The sequence below is a fragment of the Bison bison genome, unplaced genomic scaffold, assembly GCF_000754665.1.
Source record: "Bison bison bison isolate TAMUID 2011002044 unplaced genomic scaffold, Bison_UMD1.0 scf7180017864472, whole genome shotgun sequence".
In the NCBI taxonomy this organism is placed as follows: domain Eukaryota; kingdom Metazoa; phylum Chordata; class Mammalia; order Artiodactyla; family Bovidae; genus Bison; species Bison bison.
Genome location: NW_011495033.1, coordinates 11814171 through 11829121, shown reverse-complemented (window position 1 = coordinate 11829121; position 14951 = coordinate 11814171). Strand labels below are relative to the sequence as shown.

The 14951-nt window shown below is 40.3% G+C and overlaps 1 protein-coding gene across 6 annotated transcripts in view; it reads right to left on the bottom strand.

The window, feature by feature from the left end:
• The window catches only part of BCAS3 (breast carcinoma amplified sequence 3), a 591772-nt gene that overhangs the window by 556328 nt on the left and 20493 nt on the right, over positions 1-14951 (bottom strand). For all 6 annotated transcript variants that reach the window (XM_010861584.1, XM_010861585.1, XM_010861586.1 and 3 more), the window contains exon 5: positions 4543-4649. In XM_010861584.1, the coding sequence (XP_010859886.1) occupies positions 4543-4649 (107 nt within the window). The remainder of the gene's footprint in view (positions 1-4542; positions 4650-14951) is intronic.

Sequence of the window (14951 nt, the reverse complement as noted above, 5' to 3'; positions counted from 1 at the left end):
TGTGTTTTTTTTTTTTTCATATAAATCCCATAAACCTATTTGGTCTTTAGTCCATGTACTGCTGATTTTTTTAATTAACTTACATTACCATATGTAAAATAGACAGCTAATGGGAATTTGCTGTATGACTGAGGGAACTCAAACAGGGCTCTGTAACAATCTAGAGGGTAAGATGGGAGAGAGGTTCAAGAGGGAGGGAACATATGTATACCTATGACTGATTCATGTTAATGTTTGACAGAAAATAACAATTCTGTAAAGCAATTATCCTTCAAATAAAAAATATAAATTTTTTTTTAATTTTTTAAGAATTTTAAAGGAATTCCCTGGCAGTTCAGTGGTTAGAACTCTGTGCTCTCACTGCCAAGGGCCACATTCAAACCTTGACTAGGGAACTAAGATCCCACAAGCCACGCACCATGGCCAAAAGAAAAGAAAATAAATTTTTTAAAAAAGAATTTTAAGCAAGAGCACTGATATTCACATTACCAAAAAGAGGTAATGGCATTGCTAGGCATGAGTAGGAAAGGGACCTATTTATCCAGAACAACAACATAAATAATCATTCTTTCTCATGTTACATCAGATGTGTTGACAGAAGGCGCGTGACAGCTTGGGAAAGCTATGAATACTAGTGTTTTCCTGCAGGCATCTCATACACAAAGTCATAGGGACTGGGCAAGAAAGATACCACTTCTGCACAGTTTTGAGCTAACTCAACTTAGCTAGATTCTGAGATATCATCTAAGCCTCAACTGCATTTATGCATTTCATTAAAAAGGCTGAGCACCAAAGAATTGATGCTTTTGAATTGTGCTGGAGAAAAGACTTTTCAGAGTCTCTTGGACTGAAAGGAGATCAAACCAGTCAATTCTAAAGGAAATCAACCCTGAATATTCATTGGTAGGACTGTTGCTGAAGAAGAATCTCCAATACTTTGGCCACCTGATGCAAAGAGCCGATTCACTGGAAAAGATCTGACTCACTGGAAAAGATACTAATGCTGGGAAAGACTGAATGCAAAAGAAGAAGAGAGTGTCGGAGGAAGAGAAGGTTAGAAAGCACCACTAACTCAATGGACAAGAATTTGAGCAAAGTCTGGGAGACAGCATTGGACAGAGGAGCCTGGCTTGCTACAGCCCATGTGATCACAAACAGTCACACATGACTTAGTGAATGAACAACAACAATGAACTTCATAAACAATTTTTTTTTTTAATGTTTAGCCAGGATGTTTATTTTCTTAATCTGAGACTCAGAGGTGGGACAATTATATAAAGTCAACCTTGGGCACAAACTTGAAGCAAAACCTGAGCTGAAATTCAGACAAGGATTGACTTTCTGCCCACCCTCACTTAACTCAAAAGCAAATATGCTTTACGGTCTCAAAGGTCCCTTAGAACCAGGTTTATTTCTAGACTGACCAACATAAGCTCCTCATCTACACATGGTAACACTTAAATGATTACTGAATGGCTAACTAGTGATAAGTTTCAGAAGGGTTTAGTTAGAGCAATGGGTAACTCACACTGGTCTATAAAGGATGAACATATGAAGGTACACCATAACTTTTACCCTGAAAACTAACACTAAGCTGCCATACCACTTGCATGGCATATCTTCTGCTACCGCAGAGAGGAAATAGAGCCCTTAGATAGTGGGCTTTGAATGTTAAGTCAGACAGAACTGGGTTTGCATTCCAATTCCTCCTCTTTAAGTAGTGTGACCTTACCACCTATAAAATAGGATAATTTCTCCCTCACAGTATACAACACATGAGACAATGTGTATATAAAGCTCTCTGAACACAGGAAGAGCTCCATCAGTGCAACAGAAGGAGCTTATTTTTCCAAACTGCCTCCTAATTCTTGAACCAGTCCTCAGGGGGGCTATACGACTACAATAGTAACAACTGACAATTAATGAAAATTCCACAAAGAAAAGATTATTTAGTTCTCTCAAAATACAATCTGTGCATAAGAATTACTTCAAAGAAGTAATTAAAATTACTCGGAAGACCTTTAAGTTACTCAGAGCTAGACATAAGTCAACTATTAAAAGCGATACCTCTAATTATAACCAAAGCAAGTGGGCAGCCTGAGTACCACCAAAGGAATGTGCTCAGTCTGGTCAACACCCCTAATCCACAAGGCCCAACCCTGTTAAAGCTCTAGCTTCCTCTTTGCCTTCAAGTCCGTCATCAAACAGAGTAAAGCATCAAAATGGTGGTGACCTAAATGGGAAGGGAATCCCAGAAAGAAGATACATATACATTTATATACATATAGCTGATTCACTCTGCTGTACAGTAGAAACTAACACAGCATTAGAAAGCAACTATACTCCAATCACTCAGTCATTAAAAAATAAATTTTTTAAGAATCAAAATATAGTCTCTTATTAATAAGAAAAGGTTACATTTACAAAATCCTCTCCTCTGAACACAACCTAGAATTATTTTTCTTGTTAGGAAAAAGCAAATAAACAAAACACTGCTACATTTTAGGTCCTTTTGTCTATGCCTTTGGCATGATACTTCAATTACAAACAACATTGCAAGGTCTTGAAAAAATGTCAACTACACATCCCCAAAGGCAAAAAAAACAAGTTCACTTGATCCATGACATACCAACAGGATTCTTCTATCTCTGCAAAATAAAGCCAATTTTTAAGAAATATAAAGCCTCAAATCCTAAATATTTAATAATATGATACATAATTATTATAAGATTAGTGCATGTGTATGTGAGTGTTAGTAGCTCAGTTGTACCCGACTCTTTGCAACCCCATGGACTAAATAGCCTGCCAGGCTCCTCTGTCCATGGAATTCTCCAGGCAAGAAATACAGAAGTAGGTTGCCATTCCTTTCTCCAGGGGATCTTCCCAACCCAGGGATCAAACCTGGGTCTCGTGCATTACAAGCAGATTCTTTACCAACTGAGTCACCAGGGAAGCCCCCTATAAGATTAGAGGAACTATAAGAACTATAGTTCATTATCAGTGATTTACAGAATATAAGAATAAACAATATTTTTAGTTTAAATGTTTAAGAATTATGAAGATCAATGTACTCATTACTCAATAATCCTTACGCCAAATTCTGTACTCAAGAACATCTAGCATTTCATTAAATTTGAGGCAATATATATTTGCTTATAAATCTTTTAGGAAGTAACCATAATACTCAAAAGAACCAAAAAGGGAAGAAAAAAAAGTCTAGTTGAACCACCCATGCAAAACAGCCTTCAAACAATGTAGTAAATGCGTTTATTAAAGGCACAAATACTGGCCCCAGGTCTCCAACTGCAAAAAAAAACAAAAAACTACACAATAGATGTTCCACCTGCCAAATAGGCCTTCCACCCCAGTCTATAAGAGAGACATGATATTTAGGCCATGCCAAACACCAGAATATAACTAAGTATGAGCCAAAGTATGTAGTCCCAACTACACTTCATTGAGCTGTGATCCCACCAAGCCTCTTCCTCTTCTAGTACATTTACTGTTGGTCATCCCAGAGAAGCACATGGAGGACTGAAGATGGAAACTGGGCCCAGTGTTAGGCAATGTAAAACATTTATCAAAACTGTGATTTATCCTAACAGATACACAGACACAAAATGACCTTAGTTCAAGCTCATGTATTACATCATTGTTTCTAATATCAGAAAAGGTGAGGGGAGGGTGCACTCAGGTGTTACCAATAATTGGAAACAAGTCATGTAAATTAAGGAAAGTCCAAATAAGAGAATTATATGTGGCTATATAACCCATAGAGAAGCTCTTGGAATACTAATTCATAAGTAAAAAACAGCAAAGTACAGACAGTTGTATAGTATGTTCCCTTCTGTTAAGGAACGGCAGGGAGGGAGAAATATATATGTTCTTATTTGCTAAAAAATCAGGATACATAAGACACTAGAAACCCTAGGGAACTAGAAACTACTCAAGATAAGGGAAACTGAGGACAGCAGCAGTAGGGAGCTTTGTTGCCCACTCACACCTCTTGAATTTTGGACCACGTGGATGTTTTAACTGACTCAAAACATTTTTTTTTTAATAATCGCTAATTTTTTTAAGCCTTCTATAAGCTTCTTTGTTGTTGTTTAATCATTAAGTTGTGGCTAACTCTGCGACTCCACGGACTGTAGCGTGCCACGCTCCTCTGTCCAAGGGATTTTCCAGGCAAGAACCCCTCGAGGGGGCTGCCATTTCCTTCTCCAGGGGTTAGCCTCTTTACTCTTTTGTAAAAATTGCAGGAAAAGAGAATAATAATACCTACTTCGTAGGGTTACCATGATGAGACGTGAGATCTTCCATGTAAAGTGATCCCCACAATCGCTAGCCTACTTTACAAACCGTTTACTGCATGGTTCAGTTCCCACGTGCCCTTTACTCCTTGGGCCTCCTATGGGGTTCCACACAAAGCAGTCTCTGAGCAACTGCTTGCAAAATAAATGGAGGAGTCCTTAGAGAAAATATGGCCACCAGCTAGCACGCTGCAAAGTTTTCTATTTCAGGGAGTCAGCATATCATACTTACAGGGATGCTCCAGACCTGCATTCCATCACTGTAGCCAATCATAATCAGCAAAGGCGGCTCATTCCCTGTGCTATGAATTTCATGAAATTCCAGATTCCTTGATGTATCTGCATTAGAATTAAATAACAGAAGAGGAAATTTAAAAGACACAATGTCAATCAACAAAAATAACGACATTCCTTTAATGCTATTGGCATAATGATTGCTTCAATTATTTTTCAATAAAAGTTCAGAAGTCTGGGGACTTCCCTGGTGGTCCAGTGGTTAACAATCTGCCCTGCAATGCAGGAGACACGGGTTCAATCCCTGGTCAGGGACCTAAGATCCCACATGCTGCAGGGGCAACCAAGCCTGAGCACCACAACTACTGAGCCCAAGCACCACAAGTAGAGAGTCCGACGCAATGAAAGGCCCCACAGGATGCAATGAAGATCCCGGGTGCCACAACTATGATCTGACCCAACCAAATAAATATTTTCTTTAAAAATTCAGAAGTTTTGGAAAACATTTAAATGAAAGTGAACAAAAAGCTGAAATCACAAAACTAGTAGTTTTTTTGGTCGTTCTGCTGCTAAGTCGTTTCTGACTCTTTTGTGACCCCATGAACTATTGTGTAGCCAGCCAGGATCCTCTGTCTACAGGATTTTCCAGGCAGGAATACTGGAGTGGGCTGCCAATTCCTTCTCCAGGGGATCTTCCTGGATCAGAGACAGAACCAGCGTCTCCAGTATCGGCAGGAGGATTCTTTACCACTGAGCCACCAGGGAACAGTACCTATAATTAGCACAAGTAGGTTTTAAAAACCAAACTCTCTCAGGAGGGTACCAGTACGAAGTATCATTCCATCACACATGAAGAGCAGACTACAGAACCTGACAGACTGACAGCAGTACCCAGGGGAAATGCCAGCACCGGGTGAAGGACAGCGGAGCAGTGCCCGCAGAGGCAGACAACGTAAGCTGTGTGGGTTCACAAGTTGTATCTGGACACTCTGAGAAACAATGGGGAGAGGATAAGGTAGAGTAAGATGCAAGATGGGGAGGAGTGGGGGAACTTCCCTGGAGGTCCAGTGGTTAAGATTCTGTGTTCTCATGCAAGGGGCGAGGGTTGGATCTCCAGTCAGGGAACTAAGATCCCACCTGCCACGTGGTAGGGCCAAAAAAAGATGGAGTAAAGGTCTCTGCAAAGAGCTAGAGGGCTTGTGTTAAGTTGGCACAAGAAGCACTATGCAAATATGATTACTCTTGTCATAAAATCATGCTACATTAAAAATATATTTTTCTAATTAAGAAATTTTTTAAAATAAAAATCAAACTCTCACTAGATACCCAGGAAATACTAATACCAAGAATACAACCACCTATAAAGGCAAATCAAAGTAAAATATTTAGCAAAATTAACTAAATACAAATATGATGTGTAACCATCTAGAATTCTAGTATGTATAAATTTAGCAATGGAAGAAAAATTATGTTCCTTTCCTTACAGGGGATAGTAAATCCTGACACATCTGAACACACTGGACATACAGTTCACAATAAAAGAATTATGTGTACTTTTCTAATCAACTTTTCCAGTTCACACCAGTGAATATTAAGCATTTATCATCCTTACTGAACAGAACTATTACACCTCAAAAATCACTAATCAAGACTTTTCTTCTCAGATCACAACCTTATCTTCCAGCAAGTTTGCTTAACTATTTGCTTTGTGATTCGCTCTGACTTCATTAAGACCTCCAACCCACTGAAACCCTGCCTTCTCCCTACTCTTCAGGCCTCTCTCATATATTTACTCTCCTCCTGCCTTAACAGTCTTTGATCAGGCATCTCAGTAACTTCTGCCAGTCATCTACATTCTCTTATCCTTTGTGTGGGATCTTTGCATGGCACCCAACCAGCAAAACCTCAATCCTAGATGAACCCAACCAGTCCACTATCCTAGTATATTCCATGGCAACCAAGTACCCCCAGAGAAAATCACAAGAGACACAATTGTCACCACTATAAATTATCTCCGCAAACCTCAACTGAGCCTTCAAAACTGCACAACAAATGTACTCAATTTTCTGAAACAACTTCTACAATTTCAATGACTTTCTTAAACTGTTCTCCAAGCCCTGACTCCACCCAATGTCTCCTTACTCAGCAGATAATGTGTCTCATATACCGCACAAGGAAATCTAGAAACTTCGTTGCCAAAAACCTACATGCATCTGTACCACTCACTCTCTTCTCATTCCACTCTATGACACACAATTCTATTTCCTTTTGTCTAAAGTAAATTACTCTGCGAGGGGAAAGGGGAGGGTGGGATGAATTAGGAGATTAGGACTCTTTGGGACCCCACAAACTATACATATACAGTCCATGGGATTCTCCAGGCCAGAATCCTGGAGTGGGTAGCCTTGCCCTTCTCCAGGAGATCGTCCCAACCCCGGGATGGAACCCAGGTCTCCTGCATTGCAAGCGGATCCTTTACCAGCTGAGCCACAAGTGAAGCCCATAAATACATTACCATGTGTAAAATGGCTAGTGGAACCTGAGTGTACCACAGGGAGCTCGGCTGGGTGCTCCATGATGACCTGGATGGGAGGGTTGGTGGAGAGGGGGGGATGTGGGCGGGAGGTCCAAGAGAGAGGGGACACATGTAGACACAGAGCTAATTCACTGTGTTATGCAACAGAAACTAACGCAACACTGCAAAGCAATTATACTCCAGTAATTTTTAAAGTGAGAAACCTCCAGTCTGACGAAGGAGACAGATGTGTAAGCTGATGATTCTGAAACAGCATGAAAAAGGCAACAATAAATGTAGGTGCTAGGGCAGAGATGACTAACGTCATGGAGAGATGATAAAGTTGGAGTACCCAGAGAGACTCCATAGAGCCTCAATGACCTAGGGTTTGAAGGATGAATAGAACTTTTCCAAACAAAAATAAAGTAAATCACTCTGCTTTGGATCCTATTCTCTCTCACCTTCTCAGGGCTCTTTCTCTAACCCTTCCTTTCCTGTATCTCCCATTCCTTCCACATACTGTATACTCCCAATGAGTATTTAAACATGCTAAAGTGCCTATCTTTTAAAATTTTTCAAATAAATCAATATCTGTGAATTTTAGATATAAATGACAAAGCTAAAATTAACAAAACACTAGAGGAACACTGTAGAAATGTATTTTCATGATTATGGTACAGGGAAAAAACTTCACAACAGGACACAAAAAAATTCCTAGTATAAAAAACTGGCAAATTCTACTACATTAAATTTATTACATTAAAATGGAGAATTTCTGTTTCTCATGAGCCACCCTGACCGGAAGAGTGAAAAGCCGAGGCAGAGCCTGGGAGAAGAGACAATTATAACCCCACGAGGATTTGTCTAATTCACATACATACATACATACATATAGTTGCTAAGTCATATACAAATTAAAAATCAATATGAAAAAGGTAGATCATTAGAAAAATAGGCAGGAGACATGAAAAACACTTCAAAAATAGGATATTCAAATCAATCATCAGTGAACATGAAAAGTGGCTCAACCTCATTTGTAATGAAGGAAATGTTAATTAAAACCACAATGACAAAACCAAGAGTTGGCAGGATATGGAGTGAAGAGGCTGCTTATTTAGTGCTAGTAAATGTAAATCAGTATAACCACTTGGGAAAACAGACTACATATACTCAGGCTGAAGATCCCATGCCCTTTGACCAAGTAGTTCCACTCTAGGTATAAACTCATTAGAAGCCTCAGCACAGATACACCAAGAGACAAGAATGCTTACCACAATATTACTGCATTCAAGTAATTACAGCTGGAATCAACCCAAAGTCCATCAAGAGGAGAACGGACAAGCACAGTGGTACACGGATACAATGTACAATACAACACTACTCAGCACAGGAAAAAAACGGCCTACTACCATATACCATGATATGGATGGACCTCACAGACAGAATAAGCAAAAAGCCAGACACAAAAGCCTACATACTGAACGATTCTCTTTATATGAAATTCAGAATCACTAGGCAATTAGGTAGCAACATTCTATCTTCTACCTTAGTTATGGCTCCACAGATTTACGATGTGTAAAAATTCAGTGATCCATAGTTTTGTGCTATTTATCATGATATATTTGCACAATAAATAAGGTGGGTTTGTTTTTGTATTTTTGGCTGCTCCAGGCAGCATGTGAAAAATCTTAGTTTCCTGAATAGGGATCAAACCTACAACCCCTGCAAAGGAACCCTGGAATCTTAACCCACCAGGGACCACCAGGCAAGTCCCTAAATAAGGGTTTTTTTTAAATCATAAACCAGTAATATCCCTCTCCCTGTATTTGACTTCACTATTTCCTCTCTTTCCAGGAGCTGAACTCTTCGTTTATAACTGCATCTGCTTTTCATCTCTCATTCATCCCTGCCTGTTTCAGAACGTGTTTCTGCCCCAACTCTCCTCCCAGGTGACTTACTACGGTCATCAGTAACCTCCAAGTTGTTGAATCCAATATATGTTTTTAAGAACATCTTGTTAAGATTATTCAGCAGCTATAACCAATGCTAACCATATTCTCCGCTGGCTCATCCTTTTCTAACTTCTCTTGAAATATCAGAGTTACTCAAAGCAAATTCCTAAACTCCCTTTTCTTCTTACACTAACCCTCCCTAAGTGACCGCATTCCAACCATTGCTTCAGTTACTTTCTGCTAGTGACTTCCTCAGTATGGGTTTTGGATGTCTCAACAGAAGATCAAATTCCACTTAAAGATCAGGATTTCCTCCCCAAACATGATCTTCCAGGGTTTCCTATTTTGGGGAACAGCATGATTATCTATCCAGATAGCAAAATCAGGAACCGCCTTCTTCCTTCCCTCCAGCAATAAATCTATGAGCAAGCTTCCTAAATAGCTCTCTGCTTACACCACCACCACCTCTGTCTACAACGTCTATTGCAAAAGCCTGAGTGACTTTTTGCCTCCACCACTGTCCACCAAACTCTGTATTAGAGTCAGAGCGATCTTTTAAAAATATACATATTGGGGAATTCCCTGGCAGTCCAGTACTTAGGATTCTGTACTCATTGCCATCAGCCCACAGTTTGATCCCTGGCTGGGGAACTAAAATCCCGTAAGTTAAGAGGCACAGCCGAAAAAAAAAAAACAAAAAATGGCATACCTTCTCACTTCTATCCTCTACATTAGTGACTTCCCATCGCTCAAATATAAAGATCAAAATCTTGAACAGAGCTCAAAATCAGTAATTTTTTCTTCCTATTTTTTGGCTACAAGGCATAGCATGGGGGATCTTAGTTCCTCAACCAGATATCAAATCTGTGCCCCCTGCAGTGGAAGCACAATGTCTTAAGCTCTGGACCATCAGGGAAGTCCCAGTTATTTTTTATGCTGACTTTCCTTTGACAGGAATTCACTAGCATAAAATTAATAGCACATGATTCTATATCCAGCAAAATTCAGAATCATAAGCTTATTTAACCTAAGGGCATAATTAATTCTCTTTTGTTGTTTAGTCCCTCGGTCTTAAGCAAGTAATACAAAGAAATAAAGGAAAAAAATGCAATGGGAAAGACTAGAGATCTCAAGAAAATTAGAGATACCAAGGGAACATTTCTTGCAAAGATGGGCAAAGTAAAGGACTGAAACAGTATGGACCTAACAGAAGCAGCAGAGATTAAGAAGTGGTAAGAATACACAGAAGAACTTTTAAAAAAAGGTCTTAATGACCAGGATAACCACAATGGTGTGGTAACTCACCTAGAGCCAAACATCCTGGAGTGTGAAATCATTGGGCTTTAGGAAGCATTACTACAAACAAAGCTAGTGGAGGTGATGGAATTCCAGCTGAGTTATTTCAAATCCTAAAAGATGATGCTCTTAAAGTGTTGCACTCAATACGCCAGCAAATTTGGAAAACTCAGTAGGGGCCACAGGACTGGAAAAGGTCGGTTTCTTTCCAATCCCAAAGAAGGGCAATGCCAAAGAATATTCAAGCTACCCTACAATTTTACTCATTTCACATGCTATCAAGGTAATGCTGAAAATCCTTCAAACCAGGCTTCAACACTACATGAATCGAGAACTTCCAGATGTACAAGCTGGATTTAGAATAGGCAGAGGAACCAGAGATCAAATTGTCAATATCCACAGGACCATAGAGAAAGAAATGGAACTCCAGGAAAAACATCTACTTCTCCTTCACTGACTACACTAAAGCCTCTTACTGTGTGGGTCACAACAAACTGGAAAATTCTTCATGAGACGGGAATACCAGACCACCTGACATACCTCCTGAGAAGGCTGTATGCAGGTCAAGAAGCAACAGTTAGAACTGGACATGCAATAATGGACTGGTTCAACCTTGGAAAAGGAGTACAACGAGGCTGTATATTGTCACCCTGCTTATTTAACTTATACGCAGAGTGCATCATGGGAAATGCAGAGCTGGATGAAACTCAAGCTGAAATCAAGAGAGCCGGGAGAAATATCAGTAACCTCAGATAGGCAGATGACACCACCCTAATGGCAGAAAGCAAAGAGGAGCTAAAGAGCCTCTTGAAGAACGTGAAAGAGTAGAGAGAAAATACGGGCTTAAAACTCAACATTCAAAAGATGATCAAAGCATCCGGTTCCATCACTTCATGGCAAATAGATGCGGAAACAGTGGAAACAGTGACAGACTATTTTCTTGGGCTTCGAATCGATGTGAACAGTGACTGCAGCATGAAATTAAAAGATGCTTGCTCCCTGGAAGGAAAGCTATAACAAACGTAGTGTATTAAAAAGCAGAGAAATTACTTTGCCGACAAAGGTCCATCTAGTCAAAGCTATGGTTTTTTCAGTAGTCATGTAGAGATGTGAGAGTTGGACCATAAAGAAGGCTGAGCACCAAAGAACTGTGGTGTTGGCAAAGACTTCTGAGAGTCTCCTGGACAGTAAGGAGATCAAACCAGTCAATCCTAAAGGAAATCAACCCTGAATATTCATTAGAAGGACTGATGTTGAAGCTGAAGCTCCAATACTCTGGCCATCTGATGCAAAGAGCCGACTCACTGGAAAAGACCCTGATGCTGGGAAAGACTGAGGGCAAGAGAAGACGGTGACAGAGCATGAGATGGTTGGATGGCATCACCAACTCAATGGGCATGAGTTTTAGCAAACTCCAGGAGATAGTGAAGGACGGGGAAGCCTGGTGTGCTGCAGTCCATGGGATTGCAAAGAGTCGGACACGACTGAGTGACTGAACATCAACAGTCACTCAGTCGTGTCCGACTCTTTGTGACCCCATGGTCTGTAGCCTGCCAGCTTCCTCTGTCCAGGGAATTTCCTAGGCAAGAATACTAGAGTGGTCTACCATTTCCTTCTCCAGGGGATCTTCCCAACCCAGGGACTGTACCTGCATCTCCTGCACTACAGGCAGACTCTTTACCACTTAGCCACGGGGGAAGCCCAATTCTCTTTACATCTAACATTTAAATGTTCTTTTATAATATTCCATTGATTTATATATACATTATCTAATCTGATGCACAAAAATCCTGTTTTATACGTAGAGCAGGAGCTGATTTCATTTTATCACTGACAAGAACAAGTTCGGGGAATCCCTGGTTGTATGGCGGCTACGACTCTGTGCTCTCACTGCTGAGGGCCCAGGTTCAATGTCTGGTCAGGGAACAAACATCCCACAAGCCATATGGTGTGGCCTAAAAGAAAAAAACTTAAAAAGAACAGGGGAGTTTCCCAACCCAGGGATCAAACCCAGGTCTCCCACATTGCGGGCAGATTCTTTACCAGCTGAGCCACCAGGGAAGCCCAAGAATACTAGAGGCAGTAGCCTATCCCTTAAGCAGAGGATCTTCCTGATCCAGGAATTGAACCAGGGCCTTCTGCATTGCAGGCAGATTCTTTACCAACTGAGCTATCAGGGAAGCCCCCCCACCCAAAAATAAAGAACAAGGTTGGTATAACTTACTCAAAGCTGAAGAGCAATCTCAGGACTCTTGATATTCAGTCATCTTTGTACCACAGCTACCACCTTGATCACAGGTTGTCACTTTTAGAAGGCCTCAAATGCCACATATAAAACACTGAGGTCATTATACAAAAATCTCCTTTATCTTACTTTAGGTTCTGCTTAGTCACTTGTGCTCTTTTTCTTTCTCTGGATGGTGGTAGAGCAGACTTCATTACTTTTAAGTGAAGCTCTTAATTTTGTAAAAACTTTAGGTTATTCTTCAGAACTACTACAGCTTTAAGTAATCCTTATTCTTTATGTCTTTTATCATACCATCACTGGTTATTCTAAAACTGCTCTTTACCTTTTTCACTGGTTTCTTTTTTCTCCCCTAAATATGGACTTTACAGTTTTTCCTATAGAGATATGTAGCATTTCCTCTGTGGTTTTAGATAACTACAACATTTTCCTTTGATTCACTCATCCTTCAACAACATGTCTATCTTCACTGAGAACACAGTTGTGGCTGCCAAGGAGAAGGGAGGTAGAGGAGAGAAGGATTGGGAGTTTGGCACTAGCAGATGTGCCAAATATATTATATATAATATTATATATAATATAAAATTATTATATATAGGATGGATAAACAACAAGGTTCTGCTGTATAGCACAGGGAACTATATTCGATATCCTGTGATAAACCATCATGGAAAAGAAGATGAAAAAGAATGTATAGATATGTATAACAATCACTTTGCTATACAGAAGATATTAACACAACTCTGTAAATCAACTATATTTCAATAAAATTTTTTTACAGTCTATCTTATTTGTTAACCTCACCTATTAGCACACTCAGTATACTCTCCCTCCTTGGAAAACTGTTTGTACTTGGGAGGAGGAGAGGCGGATCCTGGATTTTCTGCTCACCTCAAAAATCAAGGTGTAAAGTAAAATTAATTTTCCTCCCAAACCAGCTTCTTCTGTATTTCACATGCATGTTGATAGCAGCAATATCCTACCAATACCCAATCTAAAAACTGGAAATTCACTTTTAGTAGATGCTAATAGGTGAATGAGGGGCTTCCCAGGTGGCGCAACGATGAAGATTCTGCCTGCCAGTGCAGGAGACGCAGGTGGTGTGCATCCGATCCCTGGGTTGGGAAGATCCCCTGGAGAGGGAATGGCACCCCACTCCAGAATTCTTGCCTAGAGAATCCCACGGACAAAAAAGCCTGGCGGGCTACAGTCCATGGGGTCGCAAAGAGTTGCACATGACTGAGTGACTGAGGGCACACACGTGCACACAACAGCTGAATGAGGATTAAGGCTGAAATTCTCATTTCAGCCAGAAGATCCCCTGTGCAAAGATTCCAGGGTATAAAAAGTTCTCTGCTTTTCGTGACTCTTGAAAGGCAAGTGAGGTTAAAGTATAGATACTGAAGCGTCGTAGTTAGATAGGAAATGATTAAGAGTTTGAGGCATTTGGGGATATCTAAGTGAAGATGTCTAGGAGGCCACTGAAATGGGGACCCAGGCACACTAGGGCAGCAGAGGCTCACAGCCCCTGCTCTCTCTGCAGCCTCACACGCTTCCTGCTCTATACCTCCTCCTTTTCTGATTACTGATCTTACCCTCCCCCCACATCAAGCACAAGGACAGGCTTCTCCTCACAACCAGCTGAGCCAGTGCTAGTACCATATCCTTGGCCACTGCAACTATTCCCATAACTGGAAGGTAATCCAGACTGAGCATGCTGGACTGCCCAAAGGACTCTTTTTTCCTCTTTGATCATAAAGTTATAAACAGAGAGCTTTGAGCAATCACTGCTCCAACCTCATTAGAGAAGTCAGAGAAGAGAAATAAGCGCCAGAGAGGAGCAGTGAGAAGTGAAAGACTCAAGGGATTAAGCCACTATGCTTCCCAGCCATGGGAGCAGGTTTAAAATGAATACCATATGGAAAATAGTACGGTGGTTTCTCAAAAAATTAAAAAGAACTTATAAGCCAACAAATCTACTTATGGGTATTACTCAAAAAGAAACTGAAAGCAGGGACTCAAAGAGGTATTTGCAAAAATAACTGCTAAAAGCAGCATTCTTTGTAAAGCCAAAGGGTGGAAGCAACCCAAATGATCACCTATGAAAAGATAAAATGATTAAAAAAAAAAAACAGAATATCACAGACTTAGAAAGGAAATTTAGACACATGTATGATATCACATGAGAAATACTGGGCTGGAAGAAGCACAAGCTGGAATCAAGATTGCCGGGAGAAACATCAATAACCTCAGATATGCAGATGACACCACCCTTATGGCAGAAAGTAAAGAGGAACTAAAAAGCCTCTTGATGAAAGTGAAAGAAGAGAGTGAAAAGTTGGCTTAAAGCTCAACATTAAGAAAACTAACATCATGGCATCTGGTCCCATCACTTCATG